General features: G+C 39.8%; 1 protein-coding gene across 2 annotated transcripts; it reads right to left on the bottom strand.

Moving 5' to 3' along the window:
* Positions 1–688: 688 nt before the first annotated feature.
* Positions 689–20,551, bottom strand: tmem164 (transmembrane protein 164). Of its 2 annotated transcripts, XM_014995413.2 has the most exons (7): positions 20,032–20,551; positions 19,545–19,913; positions 9,191–9,240; positions 6,845–6,911; positions 5,821–5,899; positions 4,903–5,003; positions 689–3,718 (listed from the first exon to the last, which is right to left on the bottom strand). In XM_014995413.2, exons 2-7 carry the CDS (start codon positions 19,905–19,907, stop codon positions 3,512–3,514), a joined length of 867 nt encoding a protein of 288 aa, XP_014850899.1. In that variant the 5' UTR covers positions 19,908–19,913; positions 20,032–20,551; the 3' UTR covers positions 689–3,511. The 2 variants fall into 2 exon arrangements, with proteins under 2 accessions (XP_014850899.1, XP_014850892.1); XM_014995406.2 differs by having other exon boundaries at positions 19,545–20,551.
* Positions 20,552–22,400: the final 1,849 nt, after the last annotated feature.

The following is a 22,400-nucleotide window of genomic DNA, read 5'->3' as shown; positions in this document are numbered from 1 at the left end:
TGTCATGTTATTCATGTTATGATGGTGTACTGAAATACCAGGTAAACCTTTCCTTCAATTTCCATAGCTTAGTTATGTTACTGTTAGCATGTTAGCTAATGCATGCTAACATGCAATTCATTTGTTTTATGAAGTGGCCCAATGTAAATCTGAATCATTTTGTAAATTTGAAAATATATTTTTCTTTGTAGGCTGGAATTAAAATCCCAATCTTCAGCAGCTGTGTGGAGATTTAGACCTGGTGTGTCGTCAAGGAGACGGATTGGGAATATATGTCAGGAAGTAGTTTCCTACTTTATTCACATTCATGACTGAGTGCAGTTCTCGAACTTTTACTGATTTTTACTCCATGAGCGTGACAAACACCTGTATTAGGTTATTCTACCTGATTTTAAGAAGTTAGCGAACAAACAGCGTGATTTCATTCTGAGACCCAATCTAGTTTTTCACCCACCTTTTCTGAATGCATGCCTCATACTCTCACAACTCTACACACAAAAAAGAAAATTCACAATGAGAAAAACCTTTCAATTCTCCTGCTAAATGAAAATTTTACATTCAAAACATGTTATATCTTCTTCAAATGATGTTTTGTTTTCAGTAAAAAATAGAGTAGGAGAAATATCCGACTTTAAATTAGACTATCACAGAACATAAATACAAAAAAAAAAATGTACACAAGGAAAACTTTGGCCACTGGAAATCCCTTTAATTGTTGCCACAACACACACATCTGAACTTGGAGGTACAAAAGTTTCTCCTCTCCCTTTTTGATCCTGAAATAAAGACAATGCTACAGTTACACGAACCACCTCAGACTTGAAATGAAATATACATACGAGTGACATTTTCCTATAATAGGTGTTGATTTAACAACATGAATTTTCAAGGTACACATTTTTATGCATGATTTGTTACAGTAGGAGCAAGAGTTTCTTTCAAGTGTCTTGATACATAGAGAGCCTGGTAAAAGTATTCACACCCCCATTGCACTTGTTCACGATCCGTGATACATCTTATGTGATTAAATTCACAATTATTGTGAAGCGGAAGGAAAAATGACACATGGTTATAAAATATCTAGGTTGTAAAATACGGCACAGCTGCACCCAGACACAACCGTCCACCTGCTTTGCTGAAAAACGAGATGAAGAACGGTTCTGTTTTGGGGATTACTCTGGAATGTCTGGAGATTATCGTGCAAAGAAGGATTCTTTACAAAAAATTATGGGAAACCCTGAGCATCTTCTTCATGGAACTGTTAAAAAGTTTTCAGACAGAGGCTTCTTCTGAGCCGCTGCAATACAGATTGCTACAGGCTTCAGACTGCTTTGCTGAATACTGTCCACTTTGGGCTGTTTAGGTGTATCTGTGCTACACTCTTTCCGCTTTTGGGCAATGGATTAGCATAAAGCCGTAAGAACTACAATCTGTTATCTTGTGAAGGAATAAAGAAACCTTCACACAAACGCATGCAAAACCAGAAATTACCATCTGTCATAATGACGGCCTAATAAAAATCATCGAAATGTGGAGGTGGTAGCATGAAACATGAGGAAAAGGTTCAAGGGATATGAATGCTTTTGCAAAGACCTTCAGTTCCAGATCTGCCTGCCATTGGCAATTTTTTTTTCCTAACAATGTTCTCAAGGTTAAACCTTGACGAATATAGTCAAACAACACGATAAAAACAACACACACACAGAAATGAAACAAGTCCCACCCATTCACTCATTATTCTTCAATCTGCAGCATGTAAGAAGTCCTTCATGCCTCCTGATTATCATAACTGGAATGCATTGAACAGGCTGGAGACTGAAAGATAAAAGCCACTTACAAAAATTATTTCCTATCCTGATCATATACGTTTTTTTTTCTTCATTCATAAAAAACAGAAGAGAACATTCACATCCACGCGCTATTAAACGAGCAGTGACTTTAACAACAAACCACATTTAAAATATGCTTCAAAGCGCACTTGAGACAAAAACGACTCAGTACAATGAGAGTTAGCATAACTAAACTCATTCAGGACTGAAAGCAGCGCCTCCCACCTGCTGAGTACCCGAATGGTCCCACCTGCGCCACAGACAGGTGGGACCATTCAGGTACTCAACGTCGACGTTACATTTACAAAAAAAAAAAAAAAAAAAAAAAAAAAAAAAAAAGGCAGCAGGATGAAAACTGTATCACAAGGTTTCCCCCAGCTTCCGCCATTACAAGCACGGCGGCAGCTTGGCTTTACTTGCCCCGCCTACGTCGCTAGTTTGTTTATTTCAGATGAGCTTCTAACACACTAGTGACAGCGACATTAAGCTGGGCGCGACGTCGTGTTGGCATCGCGCACTGTCATGGCGTCTGGTGGTCATGCGCCTCCAGGAGTTTTGCAAATGGCGCGCGCCACCTGGAAGGAGCTCTGTCGGGTCCCATTTTCGGACAACGCTTGTACCAAGGTAGGCGGTTCGCGCAAGCGCAACGCAAGCCGCCGATACAATTTCGCATATAGTCGCGCTTTTTGAGGTTCTCGTTGCGAAGAAAGAGTAACGAGCGGCGTACATATCCCACGAGCTCGCTCAATACGAGTTCTGGCACGCGCTTGACTCTTTGTCTGCACTTGCAATTTGATAAAGTTAACCAGTCAATCGTAGACTCGTCGTCTTCAAACAGCTTTCCTCGCAAATACTGCATTCGCTTGGATAAATAATAACCAATCACAACCAGCAAAACACCGCACCAAGCAGCAGACATTACTGAAGGAAAACTTAATACAAGAAATGTTGTACCTTAAGTATATTCATGGGGGCTCCTGCAGGTCTGGGAAGGCCCTAAGGAGCTGAGTGTGACCAGCATTACATAACTTGTTCCAAGACCAAATCAATGTCTGAATAAGTAATGACAAATTAGTACAAAAAATTTTATCTAATGTGAATTAATTATATTTTTGTTTGTATTTTTTAAGACTACAGTTGTGTGTTTAGGTGTCGTCAATAATACCTTCAAAGAGCATACAGTTACCTAGTCACAATAAATTGTCAACTTTAAAAGAAAATTTAACACAAAAAACAGAAGGGGTGTGCTGTGGTGGCGCAGGGGTTAAGCACAGCCCGTTGCAGGTTCGATTCCTGGCCTGGCGACCTTTGCCACATGTCTTTCTCCCTCTCTCATTACCAACTTTCCTGTCAATTAACTATCAAATAAAGGCCACAGGAGCCAATAAAACCTTTACAAACGGCGGGCCGCTGGTGGATTGCCCTGCCACCGGGCTTAGCAAGTTTTCTGGGGGAAACCCTGTCAGTGAGTGCATGTCCAGCTGCTTAACAACCAGCATGGAAACTGTACACACAAGTATGTATTTGAGCCACCAAGAATGACATGTGGGTTTATTGGCCCCTGAAAAGCTTCCCCTCGGCTCAATGGAGCTAAAAGACTCCCGAAAACGCAGATTAAAAGAAAACAAACAAACAAAAAAAACAAAAACAAAGCCTCGGGGGGTCAGGGGGAGCGTGTGCGTCTAGTCGACCTTCTTGCTGCGCAGTGGAAGCGTGTCCAGCAGGTATCTGCAGGCGGAGCCGCTGTGCTGAGAGAGGAACGTCAGGAGCTTCCCGTGGAGCAGCGTCAGAGCGGTCTGGTGGCCCGTCGCCCACACCCGGTACCACGGCCCGTAGAAGGGATCAGACACGGCCGGACACAGCATGTTGTTCAGGTTGACCTCCGTCGCCTGGGGGAGTCGTGGGGGAGAGAGAGAGAGAGAGAGAGAGCGGGGACAGGTTAACTGGGCGTGAGACCTAATTTTCATGTTAATGGTGATTTAAAAAAAAAAAGAAAAAAGAATTATCCACTTGGATGAGGCTCTGGCGAATGTCATGCTCGACTTAACTGTGCATATCTTTATGAATCATTAATTTCCTCTGGATTTCTGCTCCAAAAAGCCCCCCTTTCCCCCGCAAATGGAATGAGTGATGAGTTCACCGCCTGGAAGTCGTCCGTAACTTATCATTAGTCTGCAGAAACTCATTTGGCTGCCAAATGATTTCACATCTTGTTAGCGCTGCAGATTTTCTCTGGATTCTTTTTCTTATTGCTTAATTGGCTTCATAGCTGAATGAGAAGATAAAAAACAGACAGATTGGCTGGAAATCCTCAAAAATATACATATTTTTATTTACTTAATATATTTTTTAATTTCATATTCATTTTTATTTGTATTATAAAAAAATATTATTTGCTAAATAATAATTTATTATATTTTTTGTTAAAACATGTTTTAATTTTTTTCTTTAAACAACTTGGTTGCACATTCCTCTGGACTGGAGTATTTTTTAATTATCCAGTGTGCAGGTATATATTGAAATTTTGCACTTACTGTACAGTTCTTAATTTTTTATTTTATTTTAATTTTTTTTCATATTTTATCTTTATGTGAATCCTTTGGTTCCTACGGTTGCATAGAAATGTCCCCATTGTGGATCAATAAAGGATATTTCTATTCTATACTTTAATAAGTTTTCAGATCATTTCAGCTGAAAATTATTTACGGCTCTTTTTGCATTAATTTCTCTTCTCAGTAAAGTAGGAAATAGGTTGAATTCAGCAACTGACATTGCACTGATTGAGGGAAGAAGTCTAACGTTTGCTTCAGAAGAACCATCTTTATTTCTCTTCTTCTTTGCAAATCTATCATACTGCTACAGATTTAACAGATTTTACTCTGTAAATACACCTAAATCAACTATAATTTCTCTTCAGAACTTCCAGAATTACTCATCACCAAACTGTTTTGAACCTAATCCGCTTTTGTGTTTCCACAATTTGCGGCTTTCCTCTTGACTCTAGTGATGGAAGAAAACACGCAGGCCGCAGAGTGAAGTACCACCCGAGCGCCTCTAGAGGGCTCTGTCTTACCAGGCCAAGGGGCTGCAGGAAGATGATGTGGTAGAGAAACAGGATGCCAGTGGAGAGCAGCGCCCACCACATGTTCCCCAGAGGCTCGGGCTGGTACACACCTGCAAGAGAGACAAGAGCTGCCGGTGAAAAATCTCACACAGTTTGAAGGTTAAGCAGAGAGCAGGTGCATGATATGCATCTCGATCGGCGACCCCGCCACCTGTTAGACATCCTGCTGCTGCAGCATCGAGGAGTCGGCTGGTGTGTCCGTGTGCTTCACACTGGTTTTTCCCGTTTTCTCTTTGGCAGAATTTTCAGGTGCCACAGGAAGAACTCTCACTCTATCAACGTTACAGATGAAATTTTCTATGTTTGGCTTTCGATGAGACGCCAAGAATGAATACTGAGTGTTGGTATCACTGTGGTACAAACCAGATGATGTTCTCCAGCCTTCTGTCTGGCTGAATGTTGCCCTTTGACCTCCTGCTTGCTGCTTTGCATTTTATCCAGATCAACACAATGTTGTGAATAAAATCTAAACCTACTGCATGTCTCCCAGTAGCATTATGGATTTTTCCTCAAGGTCTGCTTATTTGCTTCAAACCCAAAGATGAGACACGATCAATTTCTGCACTGCAGTTCCTGATGCGCATAATATCTCTGCACCCTGTTGCTATAACGACAGGAGAAACAAAAACCTCTTTTTTTTTTCCCCAACAGAGGGAAGCAATACGCAAAATATTAAAGAGTGTGGTATAAACCACTGGGTCAACAGGGTGCCATCAGATGCTTGTTTACAACAAACACGGCAGTGACGTAAACTGGAAGCTGTGTGCGCAAAGTCACAACAGCAAACTGCGGCATCATCAACAAAGGTGCAAGTCATTGTGCCGTCTTAACTTGGGGATGTGTAGAGACCACATCACTGCCACGTACCTCCTTTCCTCATGAGGTAAACAGGCACCCAGTACATCATGGAATGTTGGATGTAGTAGATCTCCATCTCAAACGGCAGCTGAGGAGCAAACAGAAACATCAATCACGTCAATGTCTCTCTCTCTGACATTAATGGCATACTTCTCAAAGTGCCCAATGTTTTTGCTTTTTCAGACATTAGTGAGGTAAAATGCATCGTATATATCATTTTCGACGTTTGCTCCTCGCGCTTCAGAGCCGGTGACCAGATCAGATAAGATAACACCTTCACGGTAAAACAGAATGCAAAGCAGTCTGCTGCAGCCGTTCTTTCCTGTTTGGGAACCTGATAACAACTTACAGTTGAGAAAGACAAAAACACATATTTGCATCTGATATTAACGGTAGATTTTCTTGGGCTATGAGTCAGAGTTTAAACTGTTCAAAGTTTCATTTCTCAGAAAGCAACAGAGGCAGCCCTCATTAGCTGAAGTGAGGGCTGGTTCACTTTGGCTCATGTATAGAAGCAGTAAAGGTGTTGAAGGATGTTTTTTTTAAAACTAAATAGCTAGTTATTTATTTACCATACTAAACTTTGACTATTCATCCTAGATTTTAGGGTATTTATTAAAAAGATTGTTCAAACAATACTATGTTCAAGTTTAGGCATGTAGTTGTGCTCTTCATGTCATTCCCTGACTTAAACTGGCATGTTCTCTGGTTGTTCCCATTTTGAAGAGCAACTATAAGAATCAGAGATACTTTATTTATTCCAAAGCAACATTAAATGTTGTAACTCATATCATACGAGCACGTTCAAAGAGACGCTGTGACCTTTGACTGAAGACTTTTGTGCTGTAACAGTCTAATGACCGTCATAGCATGCTAACAGCTCTATTTCTGGGCAACATCCTGGCAATCCACCTCATTTGCTTTTGCCGCTAAATCAGTTACTTCCGATACATTTTGCCAAACAGAAAGTAGGGGTGACAATAAAACTGGTAGAGATAAAAAATAAATAAATAAATAATACTTATGTACTTACTAGCCTGGTGTTGACTATAGGGAACACTAAACCCAGCAGCGCTCCATTCAGCATGTGAATATGCAGTCTGAAAAGATGCAGAAGAAAAGTGGCGTTAAAGTAAAGAGCAGAAAGTGAAAACTGATAGAGCAGCAGGTTATTTTTTTATCTAGAGCCATTTCTGATGAGTCTTTGTAAAAAAAAATAAAAAAAACATCCAGAAAAGCTGCTGGCAGGAAACATCAAGCATCCCCTAACCTCTGCAGTTCTTCCTCCTGTAACTTGGATTTCCAGTAGTTCAGCCTTTGGGGGGAAAACACACTGATTCTTCTTTAACCACACTTTATTCATCAGCCGCCCTACACAGTCTTGAAGGCCAGGAGGCCGTGTCAAACCACAGCCCCGACATGTCCGACACACAAACTGCTCTTTTTGTCCAATGGGCCAAAATAACTGTTGTGACAGATAAGGTCATTGGGAAAAAAGAAGTGCTGTGGGACTGTCACTTCTAATACACCCAGCTGTCAGTCTGAGCAGCCTCCTCACTTTCTATTTTTGTTTTTTAAAAAGCCACTTCATTCTAATTTAAATACACCATTTCCTTGCACTAAATAATGAAGGAATGTGTGTTTGTGACGTAACCAAAACCTGCGTCACGAACTACATTTATGGAGGATAATCTCACACCCTTTTATTTTTAATGTCATGTGTGAATAATTCGACAAATTCTGTGTAGCTTTGTCCAGCAGTTACAGTCTAGTGAAGACCATAGCGCTGTAGGTTCAAATATTCATAGATTTGATGCTAGTTATTGTCCAATTAGGTTATTAGCAAACATTTTAATTAACCTTCTTGTTCTGAAATAAGTTCATTTTGTTACATTTTACTGTCCAGCTAAAGACACCCAAACTGGAACTGTAAAAAGTTATTTAAATGGAAGCAAAAATACAAAGCTAGCAGCAGCAGGTCAAAGCGTCAAAAACATCTTACTGGACACTAGCCACAGATCCGAGATTAACCACATCACTAGATTCTATATGCAGACTGGTTCGGTCATGAACTTGAGTAAGGGTTTTCAACTTCCGACAGAAAGGTAAATGCTTATTCTTTTCTTTGTCGTTTCTGATCCGGTGTCACTTTAAACCCAACACGCTAAAAGTGACATGGAATTCGCTTCTTGTTCAGAATAAGGTCAGAGGTCAGGGATTTTGCTGCGCATGCAAATGGGGCCGTTCCCTGAAGCGACCGTGTGAGAGCGACGTCGCCCTGGAGAAGTCATTTGGCGAGTCGCCGTCTTTGGGAATTCAAAGATCGATGGCTTAAATCCCCCGGGGAACGGAGTCTAGCACACCAACTATGCGGCGCTTTATTCGCAGGTATGCTTTCAATCTGTTTCTGCCGAATCTATATGAACTCAGGATTTATTGTTATTCTCTGGGCAGCTGCTATTCTTTACAAAGGAATTTCCAATTCTTGAACTTCAAAGTATTTTTCTGTAATAAAAACTAACCGGGTTGTAAAAACAACAGGATTTTCAAGCGCAAATTTGAATGCCACAAATTTGCATTTAGCCCCTTTTTAATGGACAAGTGCTCTTTCAAAAATACGTTGAAGTGTGAGTTTGCCACGTTTGAGGAATGTGAGTACTTTTACGAGGCAGTGTAGTTTGATTAAATCGTATTACTAATGTATTTTATGATGAAGAAGTTGCGCAAAATGTAGGACATCTAATCAAAAACCAGTTGAGAAGCACTCTCTTTACATTTACAGCAGAGGTGGCCACTGCCATACAAATACCACTCCGCCTCCAAGAAAGTTTAAAGGAAATAAAGTTGTTGCATTTTCTTTTCAACAGCCGAGTTTTTCTTTTTTTTTTTTTTTTTAATGGGGCAATATTTCATGTTTTCCCTCCCATTTCAAGAGTGCACACTCATATTGGCCGACCACTCACTGCGATTGTTCCCTCTGCTGAATTACAGAGTGACCCGGCTAGGATTTATTTCAGAGTAAATTCCACACTGTCTTCCCCGCCGGCTAAAACCTTCTCATGAATAATTAACCTCTCTGACCAGAGGAGGTTTAAAGGAGAGACTATAAACCCCAAACCAAAGCGTTGCAGTAAATCTCCGGAAGAAGCCGGCACACTCCAGCGAAGCTTACAGGTCATAACAATCGGCGATAATGACGATGCCTTCAGGATGGAAATGAGAAGTACAGTCACGCTTTTACAGCTAGAAGTCCCCACTGGCACGTTTGTAGTGCGAGTGGATGACATAATACAGGAATCTCAGCCATGGGGCTTTTCCTTTCTCTCTTAGTTCTTAAAAACTTTTGGCGGACTACACGGAAGAGGGTAAACACACTCACCGAAACACAATCATCGCTGTTTTACACGGCGGGCAGGCCAGCAGGAAGATCTGTTGGAGAAACCACAAAGTGAGATTGAAAACCATCCGACATCACATTCAGCACAGACGGCCATTAGGAGCCGCTTGAATGCGTTAAGAGCTTCCTGCTCTTAGCGCTGCAAGCAAAATATACAGTAAGAGATTTTGACGAGACGCCTCCAATCAATGAAAATAAAAAGTTTTTAGGCTGAGACAAACAGCGACAACCCAGACTGCTGCACAGTGGTTTTTAGAGAAGTGCCGTACGTCTTTATCTGTAAGGTGAAAGTGTTAATTTGACACATTCATCACTTGGATTTTAAAATCCTCTTCTAGATAGTTGACTCGGCAACCTGCCTGGTGATGAAGGCTGCAGAGCAGCTGCAGAGTAGCCTGCTTTGTGTTAATATTTGCCGTCGGACGGTGTGTGTGTTTGTGTGCCGGGTCGATTGAATCGAGTCGGTGTCTTACTGCTTTGTGGATCCTGGCTTCAGCCTTGCCGATATGATAATGATAACGACTGCTACTTTTACACCTACCTCTCAGTGAGACAATAAATACATGACAGGAAACAGTTGCCATCTCATTTCCATAGAGGCATCGCCGGCCTGTTACTACAGCTCAAAAGAAACTGCTGTGGGATATTTATTTTTATCTTTTAAGAATAAAATCGACAGTACTGATGAGATATTTTTAGATAATAATCTAATGACCTACTTTGAGGTCAGTGGCTTTATGTTTGTGTAGCTGTAGCTGCTGCAGTGGGTCAAAGGTCAAGTCACCTCAAGATTTATCCCATTTTTGTTCCTGGTGAACAAATAATTTCACAACCAGAAGTTTAGCTTTCGTGGTACAACATATTAGGATAACATGGCACTGTGATATTAGTATTGAATATTGTGTATTTTAATTGCAATTAACATTTTATTTACCAATATATATATATTTTAACTATGCTACTTTACTAGCTATTGCTCTGGCATTTCTAAAGCAACCAGTTCATTCATTTTCCTTGGTGCTGATTGGCTGAAAAGCCCCAACAGCTGAGATTCTGTTAGCTTAAATGCAATTGTACAAAAACGGCTTCAACTGTGTAGATTAATGGACCTTAATGTCCATTAATCCCCAATCTGTGCACCCCTTTGCTATATATAGAGCAGGTTGCCTCGATATTGATAAATGGATGATAACACGGATGTCCTTCAGTTACCATTTAAAAAAAACAAAGATGAAAAATATTCGGTTAATGCGACCACTGCTTTGCCGAACTGATGCATTTTCCCTCCCAGCTCTACCACCGCCGCTTCAACGTTTGACATGTCCGCCGTTTTCTCAACGTCTGTTTTGCTTCTTCTCGTCACAGACCGGATGGGGCGGAGTCACGTGACTGCAGACTGTACACATAGCGCAGCATCTTAAAGGGACAGAGCCAAAAAAAAAAGACAAAAACGACTTAATGTTTTTTCATTTAAAACACCGAAAATGCTGACATGAGCAAACTGACATCCGTCATTGTCACAAATTTCATTGTCTAATCACCTACACAACTGAGAATGTGTAGGTGATTAGTGTAAAAGATCTAGTAACCCCAGTCAGTAACTGTAAAACAGAAAACGGTGTAAAAGTGCAAATGAGAAAGACGATAACATCCTTCTTCACCCTGTTAGAGGCAGTTTTACACCAAGCGGCCATGTTTAAAAGCTACAACATAAAGTGGAACGTGTGTCGTATCACCACGGCTGCACGGTTCACGGCCTCTCCTGTCTGGTCTGTACGAGTAGCAGATTGGATGCATCTTTTAAGTTCAGCATCAAAGGGAAGACAAAGGTACACAGGCAGGTTTTAGCGTTGCCCGGAGAACATGCAAACTCCGTGTTTCCATAACAACAGTAGGAAGCTAAGGGACGTCTGTGGAGACAGACTGAGATAAATAAGAAAGCACCATGTGACGCCTTGTTAAGATGATCTCAAAGGAGAAAATAAAAGGCTTCAAACTACTCTGCTCATTCACAGCAGCAGCCTCCTTTTAGTTTTGGATGAGACGCTAGCTAAATTGATTTAATTTGGTTCTAGCCACTGAGATTGTAACTCTTAGAAAGAAAGGAAGGAAACATTTGACTTGTGTAAGATCTTAACAGAAAAAAGAAAAATGCAGATGCGTGCAATGTATTGCATAATTAGCACATTCTTTTCAGTGGGAAAGAACTTCTCTTTCCAAAATTCAGAAACAGACTTTCTTGCAAATAAAAAAAAAGACCAATTATTGAACTGTAAAGAAATTACTTAAATTCTTAAATATGCACATTTACCCTAGCTTAATCTAAACAATTTAGTTAAAACACGACAAGAGAAGGGAGGCTTTTTGGCGTTAACCCCAGACTTCTGTAAGGCCTTGAACAGCAGAAATGGTACTTGAGCAATCTTTATGGTGAAAGATGATCACACAGCGACATTATGACCCAAGTTCATCGACTTTTATCAACTGGCTTAGAAAATAGCTTCTTAATTTCCATCTTTGGCTTTGTTTTCGATTTTAAAAGTAAGTTTGTTCCCGTGTTCTTCATGTTAATAAAAGTTCTACTTTACGCCAATGAATAAAAGATCATTTTCTTTTCGGGTTTGCCGAGTGCAACAAGCAGCAGATTATTTTCAGTTGTACTCGCTCAATCTTCTCTTTGTAACTTGCGGTTTGTTGCAACAATTTGGTTTGCTTTGTGCCCAGAACTTAATTAGATACAGAAGAGCAACATATTGGAGAATTTTTAGCCACGCATAATGTGTCTCGCATTTGCCTCGGGAGGTTGAGACATGTGTTATAAAATTTTTTAAGCCAGGTTATGAGGAAAGCAAAAGGCGTTCTAATTTTAGTTAAATATTTCTATATGTGTGATGAATTCAGAGGTTTATCTATAAAGTACCACAAAGAAAAAAAAATCACCAAATGTCTTATTATCCTCTCTTTACCTTTCAGAAGATCATAAGGCTTAAATAAGGTGTACATCACAAAACATAAGGATGATATGAAAGGGTTTTTTTTTTCCACAAGTCTCAGGATAAATAACTAATGACCTCCTATGGCAAAATATATATATATTTTTTCCATTTGAATATTTTTTTTTTTTTCAAATTATAGTTTTAAATAGAAACCACCTGAAAACTGTCGGCTACAGTGTTCTGACAGTGTTTGCAGTAAAAATCGCCAAAAAAAACAATTTTTCAACATATTCAAAAAGAAGAACTGTTCTTTTTCAGTTTCACCATGACAGAAATCAGTTCACATTGTGAAACGTATGATTTCCAGACCAGGGGGAAAATGAGCGTGCAGAAACAAATCTGATCAACTTCAAGCATCTCATATTCAGCGCGAGTGTGTGTCGGGCGAGACACAATACCGACGTGAAATATTTTACAGTAACGCCCAGCTGAAGTCACTCATTAGCCTTGGGCCAGCAGAACATTCTTCACACTTTGTTACAAAGGGAGGCGAGACGGGAGTGAGGAGACGCAGAACCGGCTTCAGTCTCAAGTCATGAGATCTGAAAAGTGAGAAGGCTACATCCTCTCTGTGCAGCAGAAGCGTCAGATGTTTTGGCCAGACCTTCCTCTTTTCTGACAGGGTGTGATGCAGATCTACTCAGGTCTTGTTAACGCCCGAGGATCTCTCATTTAGAACTGGTCTCACCAGTAAAACCAGTTTTTCTCATACCACATGTAACATCAGCGGCTAGTTAGAAGACTGGAAGATTAATACCTGAACACCAACTGGAAAGTCTTTAAAAGAAAATTAAATCATTATTAAAAAAAAAACAAACAAAAATAAATTAATAATGCTAGGCCTGATGGGGGCACAAGTAAAGCCTGGTGGCCCGCCAGACTTATAATTCACTGAGGGAAACACTGCATAGTAAATACACTAAAACTCTGTCAACGTTACAAACTTCTAACTTTGACTCGGCCGTAGAAAGCAATCTTTGTGAATCAGTTACTATTTATATCAGAGGTGTCATTTTGGGGCCAAATAAAGATCACAAATGCTCTTAAAGGGCCGGTCGTGCCAGAATCCATTGATAAAACTTGTTCACAAGCTGTTAAAATATCAATGAATTCTTAAAATTAAATATTATTGAACATCTTTTCAGTTCCTCCAGGATTTTGCAGTTCTTTTTGAGACTTTTTGCAATAAAAATCAAAGTGTTTGTGGTACTAATTTAGACACATATGCAGATATTTGCACTTATTTATGACGGTAAATTTTGGCTTTTTATTACTTGCTGTATATAATGGACTACAATCTGACATCAATTAAGGCTGAGGCAGTTGTTTAGTACAAGTAAGAAAGTTTTTGAAAATGAGAAAAATCTGCAATAAACTCCCAATCATGTATTAGCACAAAAAAGTATGGGGATTTGTTGATGTTAGCATGAATTTCCATGATAATTCTCAGGAAACTGGTGGAACTGATTGAAATAATTTGGCAGTAGATAGATAAAAACTGCATCAATTTGATTGATAACATAAAATATGAGCACACTGAGTGTTTAGTCTAGAACGTAGAGGGCCACGTAAAAAGCTGTGGCGGGCCGAATTTGGCCCACGCGCTTTGAGTTTGACACCTGATTTAGATGATAAACCTCCTCTCCTCCGTGTCAAAGTCTGAGTCACGGACGTATTCAAAACAGGAACATTTAACAAGGTTTAAAGTACTTTTACATAAATTATGAAGTGTAGTTGCCATTACAGAAATACTGGTTATACAGTAGTTTGATTGCTGAAATCAGGGCTTTTTGTTTTCTCTCTCTCTGACAACTGAGAGGCTGGAAAAATACAACAATCAATTATCTCTGCATTAGGAGAATCATTTTGATATTAGCTCATGCAATTTATATAAATCAGACCAATTTTGGGTGGAAATTCACACAAGAAAATTGCTTTCTGCTGGAGAAGCATTCAGGTCACATAGTCACAACAATAAATAAATCAATTGACTGACAACTTAATGCTGAGGAATCAGTTTGCTAATTAGTCTGAAAGTTGAATTGTCTTGATTCACAGTATCACATGTGCAAAAAACAATTATGATTCTTTGTTTAAATCAGGTGATATTTTTAAGTTAATCCAGTGTTTTTCTGTAAAATAATACACATCTGATTGCCCCTGTCTAATCATTTAAAAACAAGAACTTGAAGCTACAGAGTTAGCGTTTAAAACCGCGATGAAAAAATAAAACACACACCTCAAGAGGAGCAAGAAATGAGCACCAGATTCATGTGCTCCGATCAGCATCTCAGCCAGCTTCCTCATCTCCTGCAGCAATATTATACAATAAGGGTATGAGCATGAATGCATTTATGATAGTCAAATCAAGCGGGTTGCTGCTGCAGCTGCACTATTAAAAAACAAACAAATAAATCTAATGGGTTTTTTTTCTTCTTCTTCCTTCTGGAAATAAAATGCAATCTCATCTCAAGGCGCACCAGACTGAAACATAACACAACCCGTCCTCTCTTTTTGTCCTGTGTTGCTCTCCGTCTGAGTCCTGGCTCAAATTAAACGGGATCTTCTTTGTGCAGGTTCCAGGTAAGAGCGAGCCGCGAGGACAACGGTTAGTCAAAGTCACGGATGGAGAGTCCCAGAGTCCTTGAAGGCGACCTGAGCTGCACTGGTTGTTGGCGTAGTAGACGTTTAAATGCCACATTTGCACTAAAAACTCTTCAGCTGCCTGAATATCATTTCAGAGACAAAATTAATTGTTTCCTCACTGCTGCCGACCTTTAAAAGTGGAGTAAAGTTATTTACCAAAGACTATCAGTTTGTAGATTAGCGTATCTCAGCGTAGACACGTTTTTTTTGTTTTTTTCACCCCTCCTATTCCAACAAGGAGAGCCATGTCCTTCCAGCCTTATCTGAACAACTGAGTCAACAATCCACTCAGCTGGCTGTTAACGTTACAGCTGATACCGTTGATACCGTAAACATGGCCAATGAGACTGACACTGCCTGCATCTTGGTGATATCTTTACTGGAAATAAATTGCAAAATCTTATGTTAATTGTGAATCCTTAAATGCATTTTGTTTTAAATCCAGCAATCCCGATTTTCTTTGCTATTTCTGACTTAATTTTGAACAATTTCACACTTTTAAAAGGACTAGAACATGAAAAATTGGGACTGGCGATATGGACTTAGAAATTTATTGCAATATATAGAGTTATATAATTAAAGATGATTAAAAACTGTTTATTAGTTGTTGTTTTTTCTTTTATGTAACTATATTCCCATTTCAGACAGGCTTCTTCAGGATGTCAATTACTTAAAAAAGTGATTTATGTCACTAAACTGCACACATTAACCGTATTTAATCCTATTATAAAAATAGCAAAAACATTTCTGATCATACCGTCAGTTTTGTTTTTTTCATTTGCCATCAACAGCTGAAATTCATCGCGACGACGATACATCGGAATTCTTATCACGATAAGAAATTTTTCACGATAAATGATCCGATAAACGCCCACCCCTAATGAAAAGCCAATTTTCTGCTAGAGCTCACACTTCTGAATTCAATAGAAAACAAAAGAAATACAATATTACTTCATTTCCTGTATCATAGCTTATGTAACTCACCGTTATTTTCTTATTTATATTAAAAAAAAGTTCACTAAAGCCTTTGTGTGGTGCAATACCAGACATTCCAGAGGTCAGATCAGCAGGATGAATCTTTTCCTGCAGTGTGTGAAAATATTTCCCATCAGCCCACCTGATTTCTGCAGGAAACTCTCACGTGATCTAAGTGGAGGTTTACCGGGGAGATTTAGTACACAGGGATACAGGCACTCAGGTTATTTAGACATAAAACACATAATTTTCTTTCACCTTTACACCTGAACGTGGTTGATTGCACTTCCACAGTGATAAAAAAATAAAAAACCTCCACCTGAAGAAATTTTGGAAAGAAGGTCTGACCTCCTTGTTTAGCTGACAATCTGAGTTCAAAATCCAAAATTCAAATATTTCTGTTGCTAATTTATTTGTCTAAGGAGCTCCACCCAATTCCAGTGAAAATGTGCCACAGTTAACTGATAAGCTAGTCCGTGACTGCTAATCTGATGGCGCACATACCAGGCGTCCACGTTATGCTCAGAGGGGACGCATGTCACTTATTGTACACTGAACTCATTCCTACTTTATTCAAGCTTCCTTGTCCTTTTTGCTGATATGAATCTTGACCTTTTCCACATTTGGTGACGACAACAGGACTTTATGTGATAACCTGGCACATGATCTCTGCACCAATTCCAGCTGAAGACGTTTCAAGACCTGTCTAAGATTGCTGTGATTGAAATTTAAGAGCTGGTAAAACTTTAAAATCCACTAAACCTCTGACTTCATAGTGAGTCTCACACTGCATATGGGCCTCTACAGGTTTAACAGTGGCGAGCTTTTTCTGCACTGTGAACGTAGCATCGTACGGGTTGGCGAGCCAGTGGTGAGGACGAACACCGTCCACCTAACTAGCAATGACCTCGCACTTATAATCACAAATAGGCTAGCTGGAAAAGATGTATTAGCAGCTTGTTAGCTGTAGCTTCTGCCAAAAAAGATGTCTGTGTGCAACTCAAACTTTTGCCTGACAGAAAAGTCCTGCTGGGAAAAAAAATAGAAACTATGTAGAATATTTGACAGTAAATAGCGCTGTCACAACAAAATCTAAGACCTTTGATTAACTTATTTAAGCCCAACATACATTTTTAATGAATTTAATACATTTTAAGGCCTTAATTTTAGATACATGAAAACATATAAATTCATGTATTCTGAGCTGAATTTTTAACTCTTAAAATTGGAAGACTTTAAGACATGTTATGGATGCGTGAACACCTTGTAACACAGAGCGGTGTGCAAATAAAAGACACACACTCCAAGAAACACACGAGGCTGATCAAGGATAAAGTTGTGAAGTCTGAAACAGAGTGAAATAATAATAATAAAATAAATAAATACTCAAGCTTTGAGCATTACATTAAGCAATGCTCAATCCATCATCTGAAAATGGGTCGAGAATAAGAAAAGCAGACAAGAAACTTTCTGTAACGCCGGAGAATATGGTGAGAACCACAGGCCCCCCAATGCGTATTGGAAAACTTAACTACCACATTTCTCATTCTATAAAAATATCCTTCAACACTCAATATTTAAGACTAACTACCACCCTGAGCCCTGAAGAGACCAGAGCAGCTGTTACTATGGAGGTGTTTTCATTTGTGATGGGAAAGGATCAGAAAGGGATTTAAATGGACGAGCCACACCCGTTAGGATATGAGGAAGCGTCAGTACTGCAGGAGACATGCAGCCCGAAAAAAATACACATCTGATTCTGTGGTCCTCAACACTGACGTTAGCCAGTCTGGATGGAACAAACACAATAAAAGTCCCTATCCTGCTCAAAACACATCACGCCTTTAATCTCATTCCAGTCATCCTCTGAAGGAGTCCAACTAATGAACTGTTGACTCTGCAAATAACTACAAAATACTCACCCAGCTGGGGAAGCAACAGCTTTGTGGTAACACGACACTTATGACTTATTTAAACAAACTCCTTCGTGCAGTTTTCCTTCTCAGAAACAACCCTGCTGACCTTGTCCGTCAAACATTGATGGCGTTTTTTTTTGTGTTTTTTTCTACCATAAGTCAATTTTTCATCACATACCCTGTAAATCATGAGTGGGCAGCGGCAACTGTGCTGGCACCGCATCAACAACATTACTCATCCCTCTGTATTTCATTTCAACACGAGAACAGGATCCAGGACAGGATGTGGAGGAAAACGTGCTGCAACCGGTAAAGCTGATCAAACCTACGGAAAATGACTCCATCCTGCACTGCTTCTTTAAGGAGATGCAACCATGTCTTTCCACATCGCCCTCTCAGTAATAAATCGCTATCTGGGACTCAATCAGACCACACCCAGTTCTGGTTGGACGCCTCCAGGGCTCACAGCATCCCAGCTCCAGCTTTACATCACAGACAAGACGGCGGCTACAGCGATATAGTTTGCACCAATTAGATTTTACCAGGCTCCAAAGGGCTTTAGATTCTTTAGCAAAGGTTTAATCAAATGATCCTGCATCAAAACGACATATCCACAACCTTGATCGGATTTCATTGACGTTTTTGCAGTATTTCACTCGGAGATCACAAGAAAAACCGGATGATTCCGATCTCTGGAGAATCTCCGATTTCAACAGTACTTTGGTAGAGATTGGAGATACTACAGTCAAGGTCATGCAATTGAAATATTTTACCAGGTTGGAGGCTTCATTTTCAAATTATGCATGCTGAAATAAATTCCATATTTGTGAAACCTATCCAAGGGAAGTAATTGGTTAACCAAAACTGAATAGATGAGGCCATGCCACTTAAATAATTCACTAAAACAGTGAATTAATATAATAAAAATCACTGATCAAGTCTTTCCTGGCATATGCTGATTTGGGGTTTTCCTTGGTGCCACCTGCTAATTCATGTTTTTTCTATTCCCAAAAGTACAACGTGGAAAAATCAGAAGAAAAGAAAGAGAGAGAACCTCTACCACAGGCAGTTGTTTTGAACCAAATAAAAAATATGAAAGATTAAAAAAGAATCTCAAAAATAGTGCAAAAATATGTGGCTGATGTGTTTTTAGGTTGAAAACAATTGTTATGAAGAATTTATTTAATTGCCACAGTGTCAAAAAATCTGGAGGAATATATTGTATTGGAAAATATTGGTTATTGGTCATAACAGCTGTATTAACATCGGGCCAAATTCTTATATTCTCTTCATTCCACCCTAAACTTGCATGAACTTTTGCCTTTACTATTATATATTTGCCAATTTTATTTGGTAAATATATAATAGTACAACAAACACAGCAAGCATAAAACAATTTGAAATCCACCAAAGCCTTTTATTTATGGCTGATACAGAAGTTTTCTTTGAGCAACAATCTGCCAATTTCAATTCTTTCCTACTTACAATGCTACATAAAAGAAATCAAAATGCTCTGGACAGAGGTCAGGACTCTTTGACCTGTCACTAACAAGTCAGATTCTGAGGACTGGCTGAGGAATGCAACAACAACACAACAGAAGAAGTTCACGTTTGAGGAACCCACATCCAGGAAGTAATTGCTGCTTGTAAAAATGAAACCTAAAGTGTTCCTCCATTACAGTTTACACCGGCTGAGGCTGGACCATCACTACTCAATTCAATACTTCAATAACAAAAGTCTTCAGACACACTCGTTGAACAGTTCTCAAATGTAAACACGCATCACGACCAGCTCATGCCTACCTGAGTCATGGTGATTATATGGCAGGGATTCAGAAGATAAATCACAGTCTTAGTCGCAAACTTGAACCCGACTTCTATTCCAAAAGTCATGCAAAGAGAGACCAGCAACAGGTTCTTGCCCAGACTGTCCTTCTTCGGCTTCACGCAGTCCCCGCCGACAACCCTGAACTCCTTTGCAAAGTTTATCTTCTTCAGTGCAACGCCGACCTCCAGCAGCGAGATGAGGAGGATGGCCAGGCTCTCCACGATGCGCTGCTGGACAGGGAGGAAGGCTGCGCACTCGGGCCCCCCGTTGCCCTCAAACTTCGGGTCCACCCCGCCGTAAATCCAGTCCAGCAGGCTGTATATGTTGTACCGGGACATGTTCCTCTTTTCGGGTTGGAATAGATACGAACAAGATGGGATAAAAGACGTCACACTGACTTCTTGGCGAAACATGTACAGCGGGATTTCCTCGTGGTTCACTCCGTAGTAGACATGTACTCACCTCCTGGGTGGATTTCAGATAGCTAGCCCGCTAAACTACCTCATCCGCAGGCGGAGGAGGAACTTCGGTTAGCGACAGGAGGAAGCTGTTGTCAAGGCTACCCGTCGCTGGTGTTTAATGTGGAGCAAGCCTCTCTCTCGTTTCTCACGTTACTCCAAACAGGTTAACTCGTCGGGCTCATCTCAAGGTAATGAAAACGCTGGTCGCCAGCTACCAACAGACGAGTCATGTTTGGAGCAGGTTACCGGACGCTGCGTTAGCATGTGTAACCACCAATACACCACACAGGTAGCTAGCCTAGCTTCGGAGCCCCACTGAGCTGCTGAAGAGGTGCCGCTTGTTATCGCTTCACCCGGTTTTTAGTTTCGCAGGCTGCATTAAATTGTCACTGAAAGTCACGATTCTACGATTGCTATTCATAAAAGCGTCTTTTCGGATTCATTATTAACAGTTGTGGGAATATGTTAAGGCTTACACCTGCCGAGGTAAACCACTGCCTTTGCGTCAAAACTACCTGCAAGTCAACGCTTAGGACATAACTGGATAAATCAACACCGCCCTATGTGGTATATGTAAGTGGTGCGTTCATTGGGAATGAGGAAATTTTCACTTTCTTGAATCTGTTAGAACAAATGACTTTATCACGTTGACAAAGTCATTCTAAACCACAGAGACGTCTCTAGATCGAATAGACATTTTATGTAGGGACCTTCCAGCGAAATAATACTACCATTATATAACCAACGTTTGATTTTGCAGATGCATTGTTAGTCACATCTAAAAAAGTTACACCCACTACCAAATATACAGTACAGTTAAAATTCTTTTTAAAATCAAATGTGTTAAGCTTCTGGGGACAAAGGTGCTGTTTTTTTCCCCCCTGATAGTAACATAGGTTAGAGTTGTGAAACAATATTTTTTGCCTTCTGACATTTCTTCTGTTTTTGTTTTTCGGCACACCTTAATGTTTTTAGATAATAAAAAGGTTGACACCTGACAATATAACAGAAATAAAAATGTTGCTTTGAGCTGACAATTTCTTTTAGGAGAGGAAATCACCTGATGTAAAACGAACTGTTGTCTTGCTTGATGGTAACAATTGCCATCAAACATCTGTTATGCCTGGGGCAGCGAGCCTTTTTATGTCGTGAGTAATTTTAGTGCTCTTTGCTTTGCAGAATCGTTTCAATTATGCCACAAAATAGTTTTCCTGTCCTTCTGTTTTTTTCTGTTTGTTTAGAGAGCGTAGAGGGACATTTGCACTTGTTTCGGTATTCATAAATTTTTACTTGATTTGAAAGTGGTGAATATTGGATAAACTCGGACAACATCACTGGAACGAGCAGCTTTTTTGATTAAATACCAATGATAAGTAAGAAGAAAATTAATTTATTTGACATTTGGTATGAAAAAATTTAATTGTATTTATCCTATATGAAAGATACTGATTTAAGCAGTTTTTTCCATTATATTACAGAATGTTAAACATAACTTTGAAGGCAAGCAACATCAGACAGAAGGTTCCTTAAAGTCCAAGTATTGAAGGAAATTAGCCATAAACCTCTGTGACATAAAATGGTTGACAATCTGTACAGGAGTTGTTGTTTATTCTCTGTGGTAAACAGTATTTATTCTGACACCAATCCTCTTGTTACTGAATTTGGTGGTAACTCAGATAAACACCACAGCGCCAGGTTATAGATTTGGCTGCAGATCCACTGCTTTGATTACTGGAAAGAAGGATGCCAGTGGCTGGCTCACTAGTACAGACATCGCTATGGAGACCGTCAAAAACAAAGTATTGCTTTACTTGTTGTACTTACGGTTGTCTGCAGCACATCCTGTTATCCAAGGGACAAACATTCGTGGGAAACAGCCACGGCTGCTTCATGCAGCTGAGCTCTGTGCTGTTGCTAAACCGATGGCAACCGGTTCCTTCATGAAAAAGTCACTTATCATCCTGCACCATCAGAAGTTATCTTTATCTTAAAGGAAAATAATATAAGCCCCACGTTGTACTGAATGAAGCCCCAAAAATACATTCTTTCCCTGGAGCAAGAAAGGCTGCTGTGAATGTGTGTGCAGCCATTCTCTTAACAGTTAATAGAAGGAACACCATCTTCCATTATTTTGTTCCCCTCAAACAAGAATGAAAAACATTAGGAGCCACATCTACAAGCCTTTCACAGCAGGATGTGTGTCCATAAAGCAGAGTTCTCCATGTTCAAGATGCTGAACCAGTAGGATATCCTCAGCGCTTTTGGCTGAAGTCTGCCATCACCATGGCTACCAGCAGACTCACAGCTCATTCACCTGTTTATCTTATCAAGCAATAATAATAATGGTAACACTTTATTTGATGGAGTGTG

This window comes from Poecilia mexicana, unplaced genomic scaffold (genome assembly GCF_051168715.1).
Source record: "Poecilia mexicana isolate PSO_F unplaced genomic scaffold, ASM5116871v1 scaffold_14, whole genome shotgun sequence".
In the NCBI taxonomy this organism is placed as follows: Eukaryota; Metazoa; Chordata; class Actinopteri; order Cyprinodontiformes; family Poeciliidae; genus Poecilia; species Poecilia mexicana.
The sequence above is the reverse complement of the archived record's forward strand: the minus strand, read 5'-3'. Positions and strand labels throughout refer to the sequence as shown.

Excerpts from the sequence above, each read along its gene's own strand:
- tmem164 (XM_014995406.2), bottom strand. The coding sequence starts at position 19,982 with ATGTTTCGCCAAGAAGTCAGTGTGACGTCTTTTATCCCATCTTGTTCG. Across the intron at positions 9,241-19,544 it reads ATATAATCACCATGACTCAG|ATCTTCCTGCTGGCCTGCCC; the intron begins GTAGGCATGAGC and ends TTTCTCCAACAG. Across the intron at positions 3,719-4,902 it reads TCCTGCAGCCCCTTGGCCTG|GCGACGGAGGTCAACCTGAA; the intron begins GTAAGACAGAGC and ends CGACTCCCCCAG.